Source organism: Microcaecilia unicolor, chromosome 6, assembly GCF_901765095.1.
Source record: "Microcaecilia unicolor chromosome 6, aMicUni1.1, whole genome shotgun sequence".
Classification (NCBI taxonomy): domain Eukaryota; kingdom Metazoa; phylum Chordata; class Amphibia; order Gymnophiona; family Siphonopidae; genus Microcaecilia; species Microcaecilia unicolor.
The window spans coordinates 1209350-1228322 of NC_044036.1; the positions used below are offsets into that span (position 1 = coordinate 1209350).

General features: G+C 44.9%; 1 protein-coding gene across 1 annotated transcript in view; it reads right to left on the reverse strand.

The window, feature by feature from the left end:
- Positions 1–18973, reverse strand: part of IPO13 (importin 13) — a 151394-nt gene that overhangs the window by 52511 nt on the left and 79910 nt on the right. The window contains exons 11-14 of the mRNA XM_030205803.1: positions 17997–18140; positions 17840–17920; positions 13145–13282; positions 950–1046 (exon numbers count right to left, since the gene is read on the reverse strand). Of these exons, the coding sequence (XP_030061663.1) occupies positions 950–1046; positions 13145–13282; positions 17840–17920; positions 17997–18140 (460 nt within the window). The remainder of the gene's footprint in view (positions 1–949; positions 1047–13144; positions 13283–17839; positions 17921–17996; positions 18141–18973) is intronic.

An 18973-nucleotide genomic window follows, 5' to 3' on the forward strand; every position in this document is an offset into this window, starting at 1 on the left:
ACCCAAGCGAAAAGTCCAAAAAGGCAAAATGTGTACATGTACTCTTTTATTTCATAAAATACACACACACATTGCGACTCTGCCACATGGGCACAACCACCACTTAGTGTATGTTACTGATGGAAAAACTGGTAGGAGCCTCACAATGCTTATCTCCGGTTGAATGCCGTCATACTGCCTGCCAACAGAACTGCTGAGGCAGCAACTCCCCATTCATACCAACACTGCAAAGCTTCCAAAGGTATGGAGCAGTGTCTTCCCCCCACAGAAATCAGCCCCCTCCGGCATTAAAGATACAAACCCAGTTTAAAAGGCTATATCTGGAACAAGGTAGGCAGTTTCACCACTGGTGCCCCTCTTACCCAGTGAGGCTTCCCCTGCACCCTCAGACAGGGAAACATCATTCCGCTCCCTCAAGAAAAAACTTTCCTCATCCTTTACCCGAGTAAATTGCTCACCTCCCCCTCCCTCCCCAAGTCTCTTCCACTTTCTGTTTTACTGCTGCACCTCTCGTGGACATTCAGAATTAGTCTTCTTGCAAGATTTGATCCTCTCAGTCTCACATTTCCTGTTGGACAGGCCGAGTTACAGCAAAGGGATCTGAGGTACACAGTTTTCCACTGAAGAGTCCGATCACTCATCCACCATGGGATAATCATCAAAGCTCAGCATCCCCGGGGCCTGAACAGGACTACGTACAGTGCATATATTTTATTATCAGTCACACATTAAAGCAGCCTAGCAGGCGAGGGTCTAATTGAGGAATTCAAAGAGTTGAAAAGGACCTTGCCTGCACTCTTTCGGCCCAATGTCTGCTGCTTATTCAGAGCAGAGGATGTGGGCAGCTCACAGCTTCACATACTCTCCTCGACAGAAAGGAAATACAGCCTTTATCCAGAGTGGCAAGAAGAAAGGCAGACAGAAGAGGCAACTTGGCTCAGGAACTTACCTTGCTGGAAAAGAGAGAGAGTAACCGAGGTGACCAGCAGGAAGAGAGCCTTAATGGGTGGGAAATGAGCAGGCTCGTGAGCGAAGATGTGCACCAGCTGAGAAAGAAGAAAAACTTGTTGGTCACTATGGTCAGAAACTTCTCACATACAGTAGCCCAAACAAGTACAGTACTTTGATTGGGAGCCCATTAGGAAGCACCTTATGTATGTAATACCTTTGGCTGTACCACAGAAAGGTGGTATATTAAGAATCTAACAAACAGGCAAACATTCTGAAAGGGAACGATCATTCCTACAAAATCTAAACTGGAATGCAGCTTTGTCACAAGTTCCACACAATCTTTAATGTTCACAGAGTAAACAGGACCTTGGATTAATGTACAACACACACCATGCCGGGCACCGGATAATTGGGACAGAGGGAACAGCACCCTAATACCATACCAGGCACTGGATAACCGGGACATAGGGATGAGCGCCCCTGACACCATGAAGGGCACTGGATAACTAGGACATAAGGAAGAGCCCCCAACACCACGCCAGGCACTGGATAACCGGGACAGAGGAAAGAATGCAAACAAAAACAAAAGTCTTCCCTATGAGATATTTGTTTATCCCACAGGTTCAAAGTACGTTGGAGTAGGTGTGCTAAAATAATCAGGTCCCATGCTGGAGCTGATTCCTTAACAGGTGATCAGATGTATCTGGGTATCCACCCACTTCGTCATGATATACTAATAAGGTAGACAGACAGATGACGTCAAACTGAGGGATGAGAACTCCTTAGTAAGTATATCCTGATGCTGACAGTTTGACCAAGATGATCTCAGTGGACAGTTTGATGGTGTCTTGAATAGATATAGATGATATCATAGTCAAACTATCTTTAAAACTAACTGGAGGTTATAAAGTTATTTAAAAAAAAACAAAACCCCTGAGGCTTCCACCTACCAGTAGGTTGTCCAGCATGGATAATGTAACACTGGTTATTTATTTATTTAACTGAAATAGACCTTTGATGCAGGCAATAGCCGAAACACGGGCCATGTCAGGTCCATGAATACACACCACTTCCTCTACAAGATTGTCTTTGTCTATTACATCTGTGGCTGATCACACTTCTTTGCTGTTCCTTATGACTTTTTTGTTTCGGTGATTCCCTCTGAGCTGTTTGCTAAAAATATACGGAAGACACCCCCCCACCACACACATTGAAATCACATAGTAAATCTCTTCCAAAATTCGGGTGGGCCCTGTAGGGGTATTTCCCTGTGTGTCTCGCCTTGCTGGTCTTGGCCTGTATAATCCTATGACATCAAAATGAAGTCTGCAACCTATGACCTGCACATCAGTGATTTAGCTAATTCAGTTTTCTGGAAAATCACTAGCAGTAATGTAACACCAAGGACATGCTGTGGGCAAACCAGCACCCCCTTTATCTCCCTGAGAAGCTGAAAGGGAGTGAGACATGGCCAGCAAGCCGGGTGAGAAACAGAAAATGCATACCACAATGTAACAACTTGAAGGTCAAGAACAATGGACCCTTCTTGCCATGCAGTGAGCTGAAGAAGATCCAGATTGGGTTCCTGCAGTCACCTGACCAAGAGGTACTGGGAAAAGCGGGAACAAGGAGAAGTTAGTTAGTCGGAATCCTTGGAAGAAGGTGGAGGCTGGAAGACCAGAGAGACCTGATAAGGTCCACCATCTTATGAACTGTGTATCTGGAGAAAAGTACCGTTTGGTTCAGCTACCTGCACGGAGTGACCTGTGCCCTCCCTGTCTGCTGTATAGTATCTGTCCTTGCTCTGACTAAAGACTCGCTGGAAACTCAGCTTGAGTCTGGGAAGTATCCTGTGCCGAGAGATGCCACGAAGGTCAGCCTGGTGAGAGATACAGTGATTTATTTCCTATTAGTCTGGGTTCAGTGAATGGTGATTACCTGAGCAAAAGACTGGTTTATAGTCATAACCGTGGTCAGGAGATAAGCTGATAATAACCGTACTACCGCGTAACATAGTTGTAGCATTATCAATCAGATGTGTAATTTACCTAGCAACCTGTAAGGACAGTGTGTGTAGTGTGACAATATAGTTTGTAATTTTATCAGCCCGTATTTTTGTATTCAGCTAAAGCTTTGCCAGAGTTTCTATTTTGCATATCTTTTCATATATATCTTATCTATATATAATAAAAGCTAATATATTCCAGCCTGCTTTCTCAGTTTCATTTCTCTCTATCGGACGTATTGGCGTGGGGCTAATCCAAGGTTTCCCCCCCCTCCCCTAGACCGAGTACAGAGTATTTTGCTTGCAGATAGTTCTGTTTGGGGAACCTTGGGCACAGATAAGTATTACCTGTGATAATCCTACAGCTCTCAACTTGTCTGGAAGGCCTAAAGGAAAGAAAACCAGCAGGTAAGTCCTAATTTCTCCTTACTTAGCAACCATCCAGTCCAGTCTTGATTCTTGGGAAGTACCAAAGGAGTAACCTCAAGGGCAGGACCCTTTGAGACCAGATGTCAAAACCCTGGAACCAAATGCTGCATCCTGAGACACTTGCACTTCAATGTGGTAATGCTTCATGAAAAAGTGCAGGGAAGACCACACAGCAACCCTACAAACATCTAGGGGTGGAATCAAAGTGCTCTCTGCCCATAGTGACATCACCCTTCTATTGGGGTGGACCCTGAGAATGGAAGTGACCGAGCGCCCCTTAAGAATATAGGAGAAAGCAATAGCTTCTTCAAACCACCTTGCTATGGAAGCCTTGGATACCGCCATGCCTTTGTTCGGACCCCAGAACAACCCAAACAGCCTGATCTGCAAAAATCCTTGGTCCGACACAAGTATTCCATCAACACTCACTGGACATCCAGGCAAGCCAAACAGCACTACTAATCCTTTCTATAGCGCTACTAGACCTATGCAGTGCTGTACACATTATATATAGGTACTTTCTCTGTCCCTAGAGAGCCAACAATCTGTTTTTGTACCTGGGGCAAGTGACTTGCCCCAAGGTCACAAGGAGCTACAGTAGAAATCGAACCCAGGTCACCAGGATCAAAGCCCATTAGGCTATTCCTCTGCTCCCCACTTCAGGGCTTATCCTAGGGCAACCACGGAACCTTAAAATCTCCAAGACCTCTCACCAACTTATCCAACTCCTCCCCAAACAATATAGAACCACAAAAGAGAAGAGTACAAACGTTAGAATTAGATGCCATGTCCGCCACAAAGCCCTATGGGCTGCTCCCAAAACAGCCATATTCTTTGAGAAAGACCTCAGGAGATCATACAATGCATCCGCCAAAAGAGGACACACCCATCTTCAGCTTAGTTTCCTGTCCGCCGACTGTCAATCCAATGACGTAACATGCAGAAGCTTCTCTGTCCACTGAAAACACACCCTAGACACAAAACAACCACAGATGGAGGCCTGAAGAGTCAGCGCTGAGAAGCCAAAGCTTTGCTTGAGCAGAGTCTCCATTCTCCTATCCTGTGGATCCTTAATGCCCCCCATCCACAGGAACTGTAGTCTTCTTTGTAAGCGCCGTGACTAACATATCCACAGTAGGAGGACGAAAACTGTCAGTCCTCTGCAGGAATGGGGTACAACTTGCCCAATGCCCCTACCACCCGGTAAGGGGTGTCTGGGGACTTCCACTCTGCCTGGACCATATCCCTAAGGTCCTGGTTCATGGGGAAGGAGATATCAATTCTGCCAACTCTTCCCTTTGAAAAATGCATACTACCATGTGGTCCTCCCCAGGGGGAAGCTCCCTGTCCTCCTCAAGGATTTCCTCCAGGTCCTAGAGGTCTTTCCCCACCGATTCCTGCTCCAAAATCCACCAGATCAGCAGTCCAGCCCACCCTAGAATGTACGGCTGGCTCTGGAGCAGCTCCCTCCCCTTGAGTCCCCAGCCATGGATCCCCCAGACTGTGAGGCTCTGTACATAGTCCAAATTCTGGGGGAAGCCCCACTCCCCCCATCGAGTTCCTGTCACTGGAAGCCCCTGGGCCTGGGAGAGAGATCAGACTGATGAGCCCACTGCTAAGGGACTCACTAACTGACTGATCCTCTGGGCACAGTGCTTCCTCTGACATTCATCTTGTTGCCTTTAGCTCCCCACAGAGCCAACAAGGAGCTCTGGGAACATCAACAGTGTTTTTGCCACACACACGGCAATGGTGCGGTTTATCTGTGTTCATGGCCCTGTACTGCGGTAACCGCAACCAAGAAACAAGGGGAAGCACATCCAGCACCTCACAGACATCCTCAGCTGCCCTGATACTCACAGAATCCTGGAGCCTGTTGTATACATGTGGTTTCGCTTTTGATTGAATAATGCAACACACACACCCCAAACCCAAACAGCTTGCAGCTGGAGGAAGAAATGGGCACTCAAGGCATCCAGTGAAGTTGGAGCCAAAGCACACTGGGACCACGAGAGGGATTACTGGCTATGGGGGGAGGGGCTCGGCTTTCTGGTTGTAACACCTCCAGGGAAATTAGGTGACCCCCCCAGACCTAGCAATAAAGAAGAGGCAAAGGGTGACCAAAATATATGTATATATATTTTTTTAAATCAAATGAAACAAGCCCTGAAGCACACTAGGGCTGCCAACCAGAAACTCAACCAGATTATCACGAACATACTTAAATCTTCACCACCCTAGCTGCAAAGGACTTAAGTATAAACCAATTTATGGATCCAGCTTCTCCTATATAAGCACGCAACTCTGGAATACACTACCAAAAGCTATAAAGACAACGTACAACCACCTCAACTTCCGGAAATCACTAAAGACCAACTTGTTCGAAAAGGCATACCCTACTGACCGAACCTAAATGCCTTAACCCAGCAACACAAAGAAACAAAAACTTATAATGAACTCTAAATAACTCCCCTTCTCTACAATCCCCTACTGTGTCTGTAATATATTTATCTCATTGACTATAACATCACTCTGTATTTGTTTCACCACCGAAGGTAGCTACTGCCTCATGGTACTATGTAAGCCACATTGAGCCTGCAAACAGGTGGGAAAATGTGGGGTAGAAATGTTACAAATAAATAAATAAATAACTAAATCCTCCAAAACAAAAATAAACCTCCAGGAAACCCACTCCGGGCATACCAGACCGGCAAGACTGCATAGGCTGCATGTTCACCATCTGCTAGGAGACTGAGAAATACTGGCAGGTAGGCAACTGCACAGGGGTTTTATACAATATTCAGAGTCAGTGCTCTCAGTCTCCATCTGCTGGTAGACGTGCATAATACAAGCGTCTTGACCAGTCTGGATGGCTGCTAAGGAATCCTGTATTATTTGGGAAGAACAGGAAGGAGGAGGGTACCGAGGCCTTTGAGATAACAGGACCTTCTTTCCATCCACTCTGATACTTCCTGGAAGAGGACCTGGAGGTGGTGTTAAGGGTATCACCATGCTGTTCCATGAATGTAGCAGCTTCTTGAATCTTCTCTCCAAATTCTCTCCATGGCATGGCCTGTTGGCAAGCTTTACTTGCACATCTTTATCTGAGGCACAGAGTCATGCAACTCTTTGGGTGCCAATACACATAGCAGAGCTTTCAATACTGTATCAAAAGTAGAGGAGTATGGTAGCTGTGTTAGTCCACTCTTAAGGTTATCAATAGAAATAAAACAAAATAAAACATGGAAAAGAAAATAAGATGATACCTTTTTTTATTGGACATAACTTAATACATTTCTTGATTAGCTTTCGAAGGTTGCCCTTCTTCGTCAGATCGGAAATAAGCAAATGTGCTAGCTGATAGTGTATATAAGTGAAAACCTTCAAGCATTACTATGACAGTCTGACAGGGTGGGAGGATGGGGGTGGGTCGAAGGTATGCATGGGGACATCAAAGCATATCATTGATATTCTAACAGGATGGGTGTGGATCGGTGAGGGGTGGGGTGATCAACAGAGACATACAGCTTTATGGTTTATAATGGGCTAGGAACCCCAGATCCTTGTTAAGTCCTTTCTGTTGGGTGATACTGTATCAAAAATAAAGTTGCTCAGACCATGTAATTCTGCACTCCTTCCCTCAGCCTTCTCTTGAGGGAGAGTGTCTGCATACTCCTCAATAATGTGAATGTTTTGCAAGTGGAGTGGCCTAGTGGTTAGAGCACTGGTCTTGCAATCCAGAGGTGGCTGGTTCAAATCCCACTACTGCTCCTTGTGATCTTGAGCAAGGCACTTAACCCTCCATTGCCTCAGGTACAAACTTAGATTGTGAGCCCTCCTGGGACAGAGAATATCCAGAGTACCTGAATGTAACTCACCTTGAGCTACTACTGAAAAAGGTGTGAGCAAAATCCAAATAAGTAAAATAAATAAGTACATACCTACGAAGAGCTGGTAAGAAACGGTGAGAAAGCTACTTCTCCTTGAATCTGGTAGCGTTTTGTACTTTGCCCACATTATTATTGATAGAAGATACAGGGGGGAGGGGGGTTCTCACATTCTCATCTGTATATTCTAGAATATTCTGGGAATGGAGACACTGCCGAAACCTCTTTGGGAATGGGCAATGTGGGGATCAAAGAATTGAAAGATGTTTACTGGTTCCGGCCTGGGCTCCTCCTCCATCGCTAACTTAGATGAAATGGTCTAAGTCATTTCTCACACAAAAAAAAAATATTAATAAATGAAAGTTCCTCAGATGAGTATTTCCTTCTGTCATGGAGTAGAGAGGGATTTGATGGTAAGCCAGCTCACAATCAGAAACCCAGGCGCATTTGGAGACTTGGAAAGTACTCATACTACCCCTCTCCTCAAGTCGCTTCACTGGCTCCCTATCCGTTTTCGCATCCTGTTCAAACTTCTTCTACTAACCTATAAATGTTCTCACTCTGCTGCTCCCCAGTATCTCTCCACACTCGTCCTTCCCTACACCCCTTCCCGTGCACTCCGCTCCATGGATAAATCCTTCTTATCCTTTCCCTTCTCCACTACTGCCAATTCCAGACTTTGCGCCTTCTGTCTCGCTGCACCCTACACCTGGAATAAACTTCCTGAGCCCCTACGTCTTGCCCCATCCTTGGCCACCTTTAAATCTAGACTGAAAGCCCACCTCTTTAACATTGCTTTTGACTCGTAACCACTTGTAACCTCTCGCCTCCACCTACCCTCCTGTCCTCCTTCCTATACACATTAATTGATTTGATTACTTTATTTTTTGTCTATTACATTGTAAGCTCTTTGAGCAGGGACTGTCTTTCTTCTATGTTTGTGCAGCGCTGCATACGCCTTGTAGCGCTATAGAAATGCTAAACAGTAGTAGTAGTAGTAATTCCAGATTTCTGCATGTCTCGACCTACAGACATCGTTGGGCTTTAGGCAAGGGTGTCAGGACACAGAAGATCTCCGATGCTTTGGTGAAGCTTCCTCCTCTAACACACTGGCCATGTTGCCAGGAGCTGAAAGAATTTTTTCAGTAATGCTACAGTATTTCAAAGGGTTCGGCTGTCTGGATGAAGAGGTATACTTTCAAACGTGGATATATTATCTGACTCACAATAAATATATGATTTGCCCCTGATGCAGGTGCTATGGTCGCTGAAACATGTTAGGCTTAAGTTATAACTTTTTGTGGAAGTCTATATATTTTATACCTGGTATCATCTTTAATATTGAAAAACTGAATAAAGCATCTTTTGAGCCTAGGATGCTGCATGTATAGCTACGTAATGCAAAGTTCCACATCAGGAGTCACCGACCAGGAAAGGGATGTAGGCATCATCGTTGATACTTTGAAATCCTCTGCTCAGTGTGTGGCGGCAGCTAAGAAAGCAAATAGAATGTTAGGTATTATTAGGAAAGGAATGGAAAACAAAAATGAGGACATTATAATGCCTTTGTATCGCTTCATGGTGCGACCGCACCTCAAATATTGTGTGCAATTCTGGTCTCCACATCTCAAAAAAGATATAGTGGAATTAGAGCATGTACAGAGAAGGGCAACGAAAATGATAACGGGTATGGGATGACTTCCCTATGAGGAAAGGCTAAAGTGGCTAGGGCTCTTCTGCTTGGAGAAAAGATGGCCGAGGGGAAATATGATAGAGGTCTATAAAATAACGAATGGACTGGAACGGGTTGATGTGAATCACTTGTTTACTCTTTCCAAAAATACTAGGTCTAGGGGGCATGCAATGAAGTTACAAAGTAGTAAATTTAAATGCATTGGAGAAACTATTTCTTCAATCAACGTGTCATTAAACTCTGGAATTCGTTGTCAGAGAATGCAGTAAAAGCAGTTAGCTTAGCGGGGTTTAAAAAAAAAGGTTTGGATAACTTCCTAAAAGAAAAGTCCATAAGCCACTATTCAAATGGACTTGGGAAAGTTTCTAGGATAAGCAGCATAAAATGTATTGTACTGTTTTAGGATCTTGCCAGGTACTTGTAACCTGGACTGGCCACTGTTCGAAACTGGATGCTGGGCTCGATGGACCTTCGGTCTGTCCCAGTATGACAATACTTATGTACTTATGGTTCTTTTTATCTACACTGGAAAAATTGACAACAGTGTTGCAGACATTGACCCTGAGGCCCTTTGAGGTCTCAGGGTTGATGCCTCCCTGCAGGCAGTGCATTGGGCTCGAAGATCAGCTGGATCTCTCAGCATCAACACTGATAATGTAGACGCTGCAGCACTGCATCAAATAAAGAAACACTCCGTCCACTCATCAAATCGTCTCATGATCAGCTCCTCAAAGGCTGCCATACATAAAGATTGTCAGATTCTCAGGTTCAGAGCCTGTGGGGCCGGGCTCTGGAGCAAACGTGAGCCCTTAGGCTGCTGCCGAGGAGCGACAGCAGCAGGCAAAACCCACCAACTAACACTGGGCAAGCACACCGGCAGGGACTGCAGGTACTGCCCAGTGAACCGGAACACATGGACTGGAATCCCCCGGACTGAAGGACACAGGACTGGAACACACACCGGACCGGAACACACTGGACTGCAGCGCACCAGACTGGACACACACCGAACCGGAACACACTGGACTGGAGCGCACCAGACTGGAACAGACTGGACTGGAGCACACTGGACTGGTCCGTACAGCTTCACCTGCACTTGGCCACTATCCCCCCCCCCCCCCCAAGGGTTGAGCCCTTGGGTTCGAGTGGCCGGCAGGACTTACCGGATGACACAAGGACCAGGACTGGAAACAGAAGAGACAGCAGTGCTTCAAGGAACTGGACTAACCAGGGCACTCCTAGGCCTACACTAACAAAAGGACTTCCTAAGCCCTATACTAACAAGCTAAACACAAAACTAACAAGCTTCCTAAGCACTACTCTAGCAAGCTAGATACAAGGTGCTTCCTAAGCACTACCCTAGCAAGCTAGACACAAAACTAACAAGGTGCTTCCCAAACCAAGAGGGAAAAGCAGGGGAACCACAAGGGAAAAGCAGGAAAGCTAAACACACAGACACCAGTGCACACTGCACTAACACTAACCTGGACCTTAGCAAAAGCAAGCAGGGAAACTAGACACAAAGTCAGAAGTGCACACTGCACCACCCTACCTAAAGCAAACACCACCGTTGCAAAGGCTCTGAAGGCAACAACACCACTGCCTTATCAAGGCCCTCCCTGATGATATCACACTCCCTAGACGTAGGCAAAAGCACACTGACCCAGAGAGGTCCAACCCACACCAATGCAGCACCGTGAAGCACTTAAAGCCAGTACACCCCTGTAGAACTAACTCAGTCCACCCACAGCTGCAGTAAAGTGAGACAATTAGCCCCAAGCTACTGAAAGCTGCCAGCACAGAGAGAGAGAGAGCCAGCTGCTCAGAAAGGACAGACAAAAGAAACAGAAGCCAGCTAAGCTGACCACCAGGAAAAAAGTAAGTTTGAGAGGGGTTCTGACCACAATCATAACAAAGATGTTGAAAATACAGTAGGAGTAGCAAAGTCCTCCTGACTGGCATGAGGAGTCTTGGATGCTGTGACCCGTACAATACCAAGGAGGATGAGTGGTCCTTACCTCAGGGATGCTTCCAGAACACTGGTGACTTGGTATTCATGATACTGTGCTCTGATGAGGTGCAATGCTAACGTGCAGAAGCCTTAACCTGGCTTTAGGTGATGAAACCGAAAAAAAATCCTTCCTCTTCTTTAGGGAAAACTCAGAAGATGACTGGTCCTTCAAATGGGAAAGGTTTTCTTTCTAGGGTTCCACACAAGACCAAGATCCTTTCAATATTGAAATATCATACTCCAAAACCTATAGCATGTCTACTAGTTAGGAATCCTGATGTCCTCTGTCAGAGTGCATTTCAGAGCCCTGTCAGCCTATCATGTCCTCATAGATCAGGATCTGGCTTCTTAGTCTCTCATGGCCTCTAAATTCATGAGGACTTTTTCATGTCAAACCTTTTAAAAATGGGCGTTACATTGGCCACCCTCCAATCGATTTTAAGGATAAATTGCATATCACTAGCAGTAGCTCCGCAAGCTCATTTTTCAGTTCTATCAGTACTCTAGGATGAATACCATCTGGTACAGGAGATTTGCTACTCTTCAGTTTGCTGAACTGCCCCATTACGTGCTCCAGGTTTACCGTGACGTCAGTAAGTTTCTACGACTTTTCCACTTGAAATATCATTTCCAACACCGGTATCCCACCCAAATCTTCCTCAGTGAAGACCGAAGCAAAGAATTCATTCAATCTCTCCGCTACGTCATTGTCTTCCTTGATCGCCCCCCCCCCCCCCCCTTTTACCCCTCGGTCATCCAGCGGCCCAACCGATTCTTTTGCCGGCTTCCTGCTTTTAATATACTGAAAAAAATTTTTTACTATGTTTTTTTGCCTCTAAAGCTATCTTTTTTTCATACTCCCTCTTGGCCTTCTTAATCTGCGCCTTGCATTTGCTTTGACGCTCCTTATGCTGCTTCTTGTTATTTTCAGAAGCCGGATAACCAAAACAACTCAAAAGAATGCGTTGGTAATTTACTACACAGGAAAGTTGGCCTTGAAGAGGGATTCTCTGTCCCATTTTATTACATCAAAACAGCTCGAGAAACTTGAAACAGTTGAACAAAAAAAAAATCACACGCTCAACTAGAGAAGAAAAGATACTTTCCAGAATCCAAATACTGTTCTCAAATAAATCACAGTAATACTCTCCTGTGACTCCAGAAAGAGCTGAAACTGCTGCCTCAAAGCTTAAAACGTTTGGGGTAAAGATTCTTGCTATACTAGAGGCAGATTGGTCATGTTAGGACACTAGTACAAAGACCAACCCAGTCTTTAATGTTTTGCCGTGAACACAGAACTGTGGACAGAAGGGCTCGAATTTCCAACATGGTGCCAAAAAAGCCTCTCAAGGCAGAGGGGAATTTGATGCACTGTGCCAAGTCTTCTGCATGATTGGAGGATTACCTCACCCTCACAGGCTGAACTGAATGAGAAACTCGCTGTTTAAAAATAAGTCAAAAATGGAGCTGAACACTGGAACAAGGAGCTAAACAGGAACCTCCTCAGAAGCTGAAAAAATAAGACTTCCTCAAAAAGAAAGGAGTCTGGCAGTCTTACCTGAAGCCGCAGTGCTAACACACAGTGAAAAATTAAAAACTTGGTATGTTTTTTTATAAATAATATGCAAAAGGAAACTAGAGAAGGAAAAGTCCCCCAAAAAGGGGTGGGGAAGAACTTGGCACCCATGCTCCATTCTGAAATCTACTTTCCAATTTTTAGGAACATAAAAGCTCAAAAGATGCACCTCTCTGCTCAACTGATACCCAGCAGCAACCAGGTAAAGAGCTTTTCATCCAACACTCCAGAGGTTGCACACAGTGTGTTGCCACCATCCACTGGAAACAGAGAAAATATTGAGCATTCCAAGGATGTATGTGGTACCCTTAAGGGGTGAAACACATAGCAACATAGTAAATGTTGGCAGATAAAGACCTGCACTGTCCATGAAGTCTGCCCAACAAGGTTGCCAGATACTCTGCACATATGATCTACATCTTCATGATTAAATTCTGGTATACTTCTCTGTGTCTCGCTGACAATTTTGGGGCACAGACCATACATGTCTGCCCAGCAGTGGTTCTACTTCTGAACTACTGGTGTTGCACTGTTAGTACACAAAGTGCAAAGCTTTTGGTTAACTAAAAGGCATAATCAGTATGCAGTTTACCTGCCGTGTGAGGTCAAGTGCTGAGGCCTGTGGGATGGTGCTGTACATCTGACCAAGCATTTCGCACAGCTGAGGAACCATTGGTGCAAAGTCATCCAGCAATGTCTTCACTGACTTCTCAAAGATGGCACATACAGACTGCAGAAAAAGAAACACCCTGCGTTAGGCAGAACACCCAAAGCAAAAGGGGCAGGATTAAGATTTAATACACTATGTCTTTTTTAATTTATTTTAATTTATAAAGTTAACAATTAGAAGCATTCTATCCAGCTTCAGTCTAAGTCTCAGTACATTTCTTACAGCAAGCATCAAAAATCCCCCCCCCCCCCCCCCCACAGGCGCTCCAAATGTGTAAACTAAAACAGCCTGATGTGCTCAATGATCTAGCATGACAGCCAGTTTCGTTTACTAGGTCCAGCCATTGAAAAGTTGAAGAAAGGATGTTCCCAAACACACAAAGACTGAGCTTATCTCCTTACTGAACCATGACTAAAAGTATAATCTGACCTTGCTCTACCAAGAGGACCATAATAACTGAACATTTGAACTTAAAGAGAGAAAACTACTCTACGTCCGAACAGACTAAGGACTGATGCCCAGAGCCAGGGATCCTGCTTTACCAGTGTCCTGGGCACCTTATAAACCTGCTGCACCAGTCCAGCACATTCACAGGCTGCTGGAGACAGAGAATACTGACTGGTATGTTCTGGGACAACACCACTTCTTATAACAGTGATGCTTTCATTGGAAAATTTTGCTCCCTGTCTCATCTGCTAGCAAAGTTGTATATATCCACGTCTGTCATAAAGAGTTGCACGGGGACAGAAATCTTATCCATCCCCGCCCATCCCCACTCAGTTCCGCAAGAATTTAAATGATACTTAAAAAAACATTTCTGGTCGGCTCTCTCAGTCTCACTCTGGGTTCAAGCTGCAGCACTGCATGCAAGGAAGGAACGGAAGTTGGAAGTTAGAAAACTCTGGTGCATGCATATACAGTGGGGGAAATAAGTATTTGATCCCTTGCTGATTTTGTAAGTTTGCCCACTGACAAAGACATGAGCAGCCCATAATTGAAGGGTAGGTTATTGGTAACAGTGAGAGATAGCACATCACAAATTAAATCCGGAAAATCACATTGTGGAAAGTATATGAATTTATTTGCATTCTGCAGAGGGAAATAAGTATTTGATCCCCCACCAACCAGTAAGAGATCTGGCCCCTACAGACCAGGTAGATGCTCCAAATCAACTCGTTACCTGCATGACAGACAGCTGTCGGCAATGGTCACCTGTATGAAAGACACCTGTCCACAGACTCAGTGAATCAGTCAGACTCTAACCTCTACAAAATGGCCAAGAGCAAGGAGCTGTCTAAGGATGTCAGGGACAAGATCATACACCTGCACAAGGCTGGAATGGGCTACAAAACCATCAGTAAGACGCTGGGCGAGAAGGAGACAACTGTTGGTGCCATAGTAAGAAAATGGAAGAAGTACAAAATGACTGTCAATCGACAAAGATCTGGGGCTCCACGCAAAATCTCACCTCGTGGGGTATCCTTGATCATGAGGAAGGTTAGAAATCAGCCTACAACTACAAGGGGGGAACTTGTCAATGATCTCAAGGCAGCTGGGACCACTGTCACCACGAAAACCATTGGTAACACATTACGACATAACGGATTGCAATCCTGCAGTGCCCGCAAGGTCCCCCCTGCTCCGGAAGGCACATGTGACGGCCCGTCTGAAGTTTGCCAGTGAACACCTGGATGATGCCGAGAGTGATTGGGAGAAGGTGCTGTGGTCAGATGAGACAAAAATTGAGCTCTTTGGCATGAACTCAACTCGCCGTGTTTGGAGGAAGAGAAATGCTGCCTATGACCCAAAGAACACCGTCCCCACTGTCAAGCATGGAGGTGGAAATGTTATGTTTTGGGGGTGTTTCTCTGCTAAGGGCACAGGACTACTTCACCGCATCAATGGGAGAATGGATGGGGCCATGTACCGTACAATTCTGAGTGACAACCTCCTTCCCTCCGCCAGGGCCTTAAAAATGGGTCGTGGCTGGGTCTTCCAGCACGACAATGACCCAAAACATACAGCCAAGGCAACAAAGGAGTGGCTCAGGAAGAAGCACATTAGGGTCATGGAGTGGCCTAGCTAGTCACCAGACCTTAATCCCATTGAAAACTTATGGAGGGAGCTGAAGCTGCGAGTTGCCAAGCGACAGCCCAGAACTCTTAATGATTTAGAGATGATCTGCAAAGAGGAGTGGACCAAAATTCCTCCTGACATGTGTGCAAACCTCATCATCAACTACAGAAGACGTCTGACCGCTGTGCTTGCCAACAAGGGTTTTGCCACCAAGTATTAGGTCTTGTTTGCCAGAGGGATTAAATACTTATTTCCCTCTGCAGAATGCAAATAAATTCATATACTTACCACAATGTGATTGTCCGGATTTAATTTGTGATGTGCTATCTCTCACTGTTACCAATAACCTACCCTTCAATTATGGGCTGCTCATGTCTTTGTCAGTGGGCAAACTTACAAAATCAGCAAGGGATCAAATACTTATTTCCCCCACTGTAAGACTTGTCTCTGATTCACTGGCACTGTGTGCTAAGAGATTGCCACATGCACGCACCAGTAGGTCAGGTGACATCTAATGCTCGTGCCTGTCAGAGCTGAGGTCTGCGCATCAGCCTGGGAGCACAGAGAATTAATAGTAATGGTCACCGCATCTCAAAAAAGATATAGTGGAATTAGAAAAGGTACAGAGAAGAGCGACGAAGATGATAAAGGGGAAGGGACGACTTCCTTATGAAGAAAGGCTGAAGCATCTAGGGCTCTTCAGCTTGGAGAAGAGAAGGCTGAGGGGAGATATGATAGAAGTCTGTAAAATAATGAGGAGTAGAACGGGTAGACATGAATCATTTGTTTACTCTTTCCAAAAATACTAAGACTAGGAGGCATGCGATGAAACTACAAAGTAGTAAATTTAATACGAATCGGAGAACATTTTTCTTCACCCAACGTGTAATTAAACTCTGGAATTTGTTGCCAGAGAATGTGGTAAACGCAGTTAGCTTAGCAGGGTTTTAAAAAAAAGGTCTGGATGGTTTTGTAAAGGAAAAGTTCATAGAGCATTATTAAATTGATTTGGGGGAAATCCGCTGCTTATTTCTGGGATGAGCAGCATAAAATGTATTGAACTTTGTCGGGATCTTGCCAGGTATTTGTGACCTGGATTGGCCACTGCTGGAAACAGGATGCTGGGCTATACGTAGTGCTGTATAATAAACGCATGTGAGATAGTCTCTATAGTGGTACTAGACGTATGTAGTGTTGTATACTAAACACGTATGAGACAGTCCCTGCTGACCTACTACTACTTATTTCTAAAGCACAACTAGACGTACAGAGCTCTGTGCAGTACTGCTGCTGCTATTAATCATTTCTATAGTACTACTAGAAGTACGCAACGCTGTACACATTATATGCCTGTACTTTCTCTGTCCCTAGTTTTGTGCCTGGGGCAATATGTGAGTTGTCCAGAATCACAATAAGCTGCAGCAGAAATTGAACCAGTTCCCCAGGATCTCAGTCCCCTCCACTAAACGTATATGAGACAGTCCCTGCTCTACTACTAATTATCATTTCTACAGCGGAGCAGTTGGGGGGAAGAGGGGTTGGTGGTTGGGAGGCGAGGATAGGGGAGGGCAGACTTATACGGTCTGTACCAGAGCCGGTGATGGGAGGCGGGAAATACTGCTGGGCAGACTTATATGGTCTGTGCCCTGAAAAGGGCAGGTACAAATTCAAGGTAAGGTACACACATATGAGTTTGTCTTGGGCAGACTGGATGGACCATGCAGGTCTTTTTCTGCCGTCATCTACTATGTTACTAGACATACACAGCTGTGTACACTAAACACGTATGTAAGAGTCCCTGCTCAACTACTACTACTAATCATTACGTATGCAGTGCTGTACATTAAACAAGAGGTTACAATCTATTCTACTCCTTATCCCTCCTGATTACTCTCTGAGATGGCATTTTTCTAGAGTGAGTGCATCTCTCTCCATCTGGCTCTATTTAAACACACGCTTGTTTGACATGGTTTTCTTTCCTATCTGGACCTCTTGTTTAAAACTTATTTTGCTGTAAGTATTAAGAGGAAACCTTTTTAAACGTTTGCTGAGCAGCTAAAACAATCAGCTAATTTTTCCAATTATCTTTAGATGAATTTACAGATGACTTTAACTAGCTAAGTTTTCGGCTAAAATTTTGACTGAGGAATTTTACTTGAAGACAGCTATTAAGATCAGTCATCTTTCTCTGAAAATTAGCTAAAGCCCCACAGATGTCGGAAGTAAATTTAATTTATGGAAAAACACACAAGCTACGAAACAGCACTTGCAAAAGAGATACAAAGGTAGGATTAGTGCCTCAGCAAGAAGGATTAGTTGTGCAAAACAGAGAAAGCCCAATGCTAACATACGTGTACACGATACAGTGAAAGAATGTATTAGCAAAGCCATCAGCTGACAAGGAAGTGCTGAATGACAGCATTCCTCAAAATGGCTGATCTTTTTGTAAACCGCTGTAGTTTGTAGGAAGAAGCCCAAAATGTTTGAAAGGTTAGAGACGGAAAATACAGCTGCATTTTCCTCTGCAGCGGATTCTCTCACCTCCACTACTTGTGCATCATTCAGCCACTTGCTGAGCACCTTCTGGATAAGCTGGAAGACTTGCTGCAAGACCATCACAACCTGCAAGAAAAGAGGGGGACGTTTAACAGCGCTCCGACAGCCATCAGCGGCAGCACAGCACTCGCCCAATACTCACTGGGTTTGGTCCCTGGATGATGGGATGCTTCTTTAACTTGGTGCTTTCGTGGTCATCATCGTGGTGACTAATGTCCAGCGTGGTAAAGAGGTTGGAAAGCAGCCCCAGGATGTGAATGATGGCCAGCTTGTTGGAAGGATTGGGCTGTAGGGATGGAGAGAGGGAATAACAGAGACAATCGGTTCCTTTTCCACTCTTGTTCCCATACACAATATTTTGACAAAATTCCTATTGAAGCTTCATGGGGACAATTTCAGACTTCTGCAAAGAAGAGTCACAGAGTATGTGGAAATTACACTAGTCCCTGATCTTCGGTGAAAGCACATAGCTCTCCTCAGTGATTCACTATAAGCAAACAGTACTAGGATAACATATGTGGCTCTGAGCATGTCACTGTAAGCTCATGGTACTAGCTTCTACATACGGCTGGCTAAACTAGGACAATGCACATGACTCTCCTCATGTTATGTTTCAATCATTTTTATTCAAAAATTAAAGAAGTTAACATCATCATGTATGAACGTCTGATATTTTCCCCCCATGTGGCTAAACTAACACATAGTACTTCTACTTCAACAAATAGGACTTAACCTTCCCTCCCCTTCCCCTCCCACCCCCCCCCCCCTTTTTTTCCCTTGCTATGGCATCAAATGAACATAACGCAGGGTACATGGCAATATCTAGAAGTTTAACAGTCTACTCCTGGCAGTTGGAGTCAGAGTATTCCAAAAGGGAGTCCAAGTGAGTTGGAAATGCACTCCAGTCTTCGTTTTAAAGTCTGTAATTCCCACCCTCTCTACCCGCAGTAACGATATCATACGCACACGCCACTGCGATACTGTAGGGAAGTTGTACGTAAGCCATTCTGAGAGTATTGCTTGTTTAGCCACTACAATAGCTTTGCGTACAAAAGCGGTCAATCCTGATGGGACAGGGTGTATGAGAACAGGACGCCCCCAGGAGCAGCGCCGAGTCAT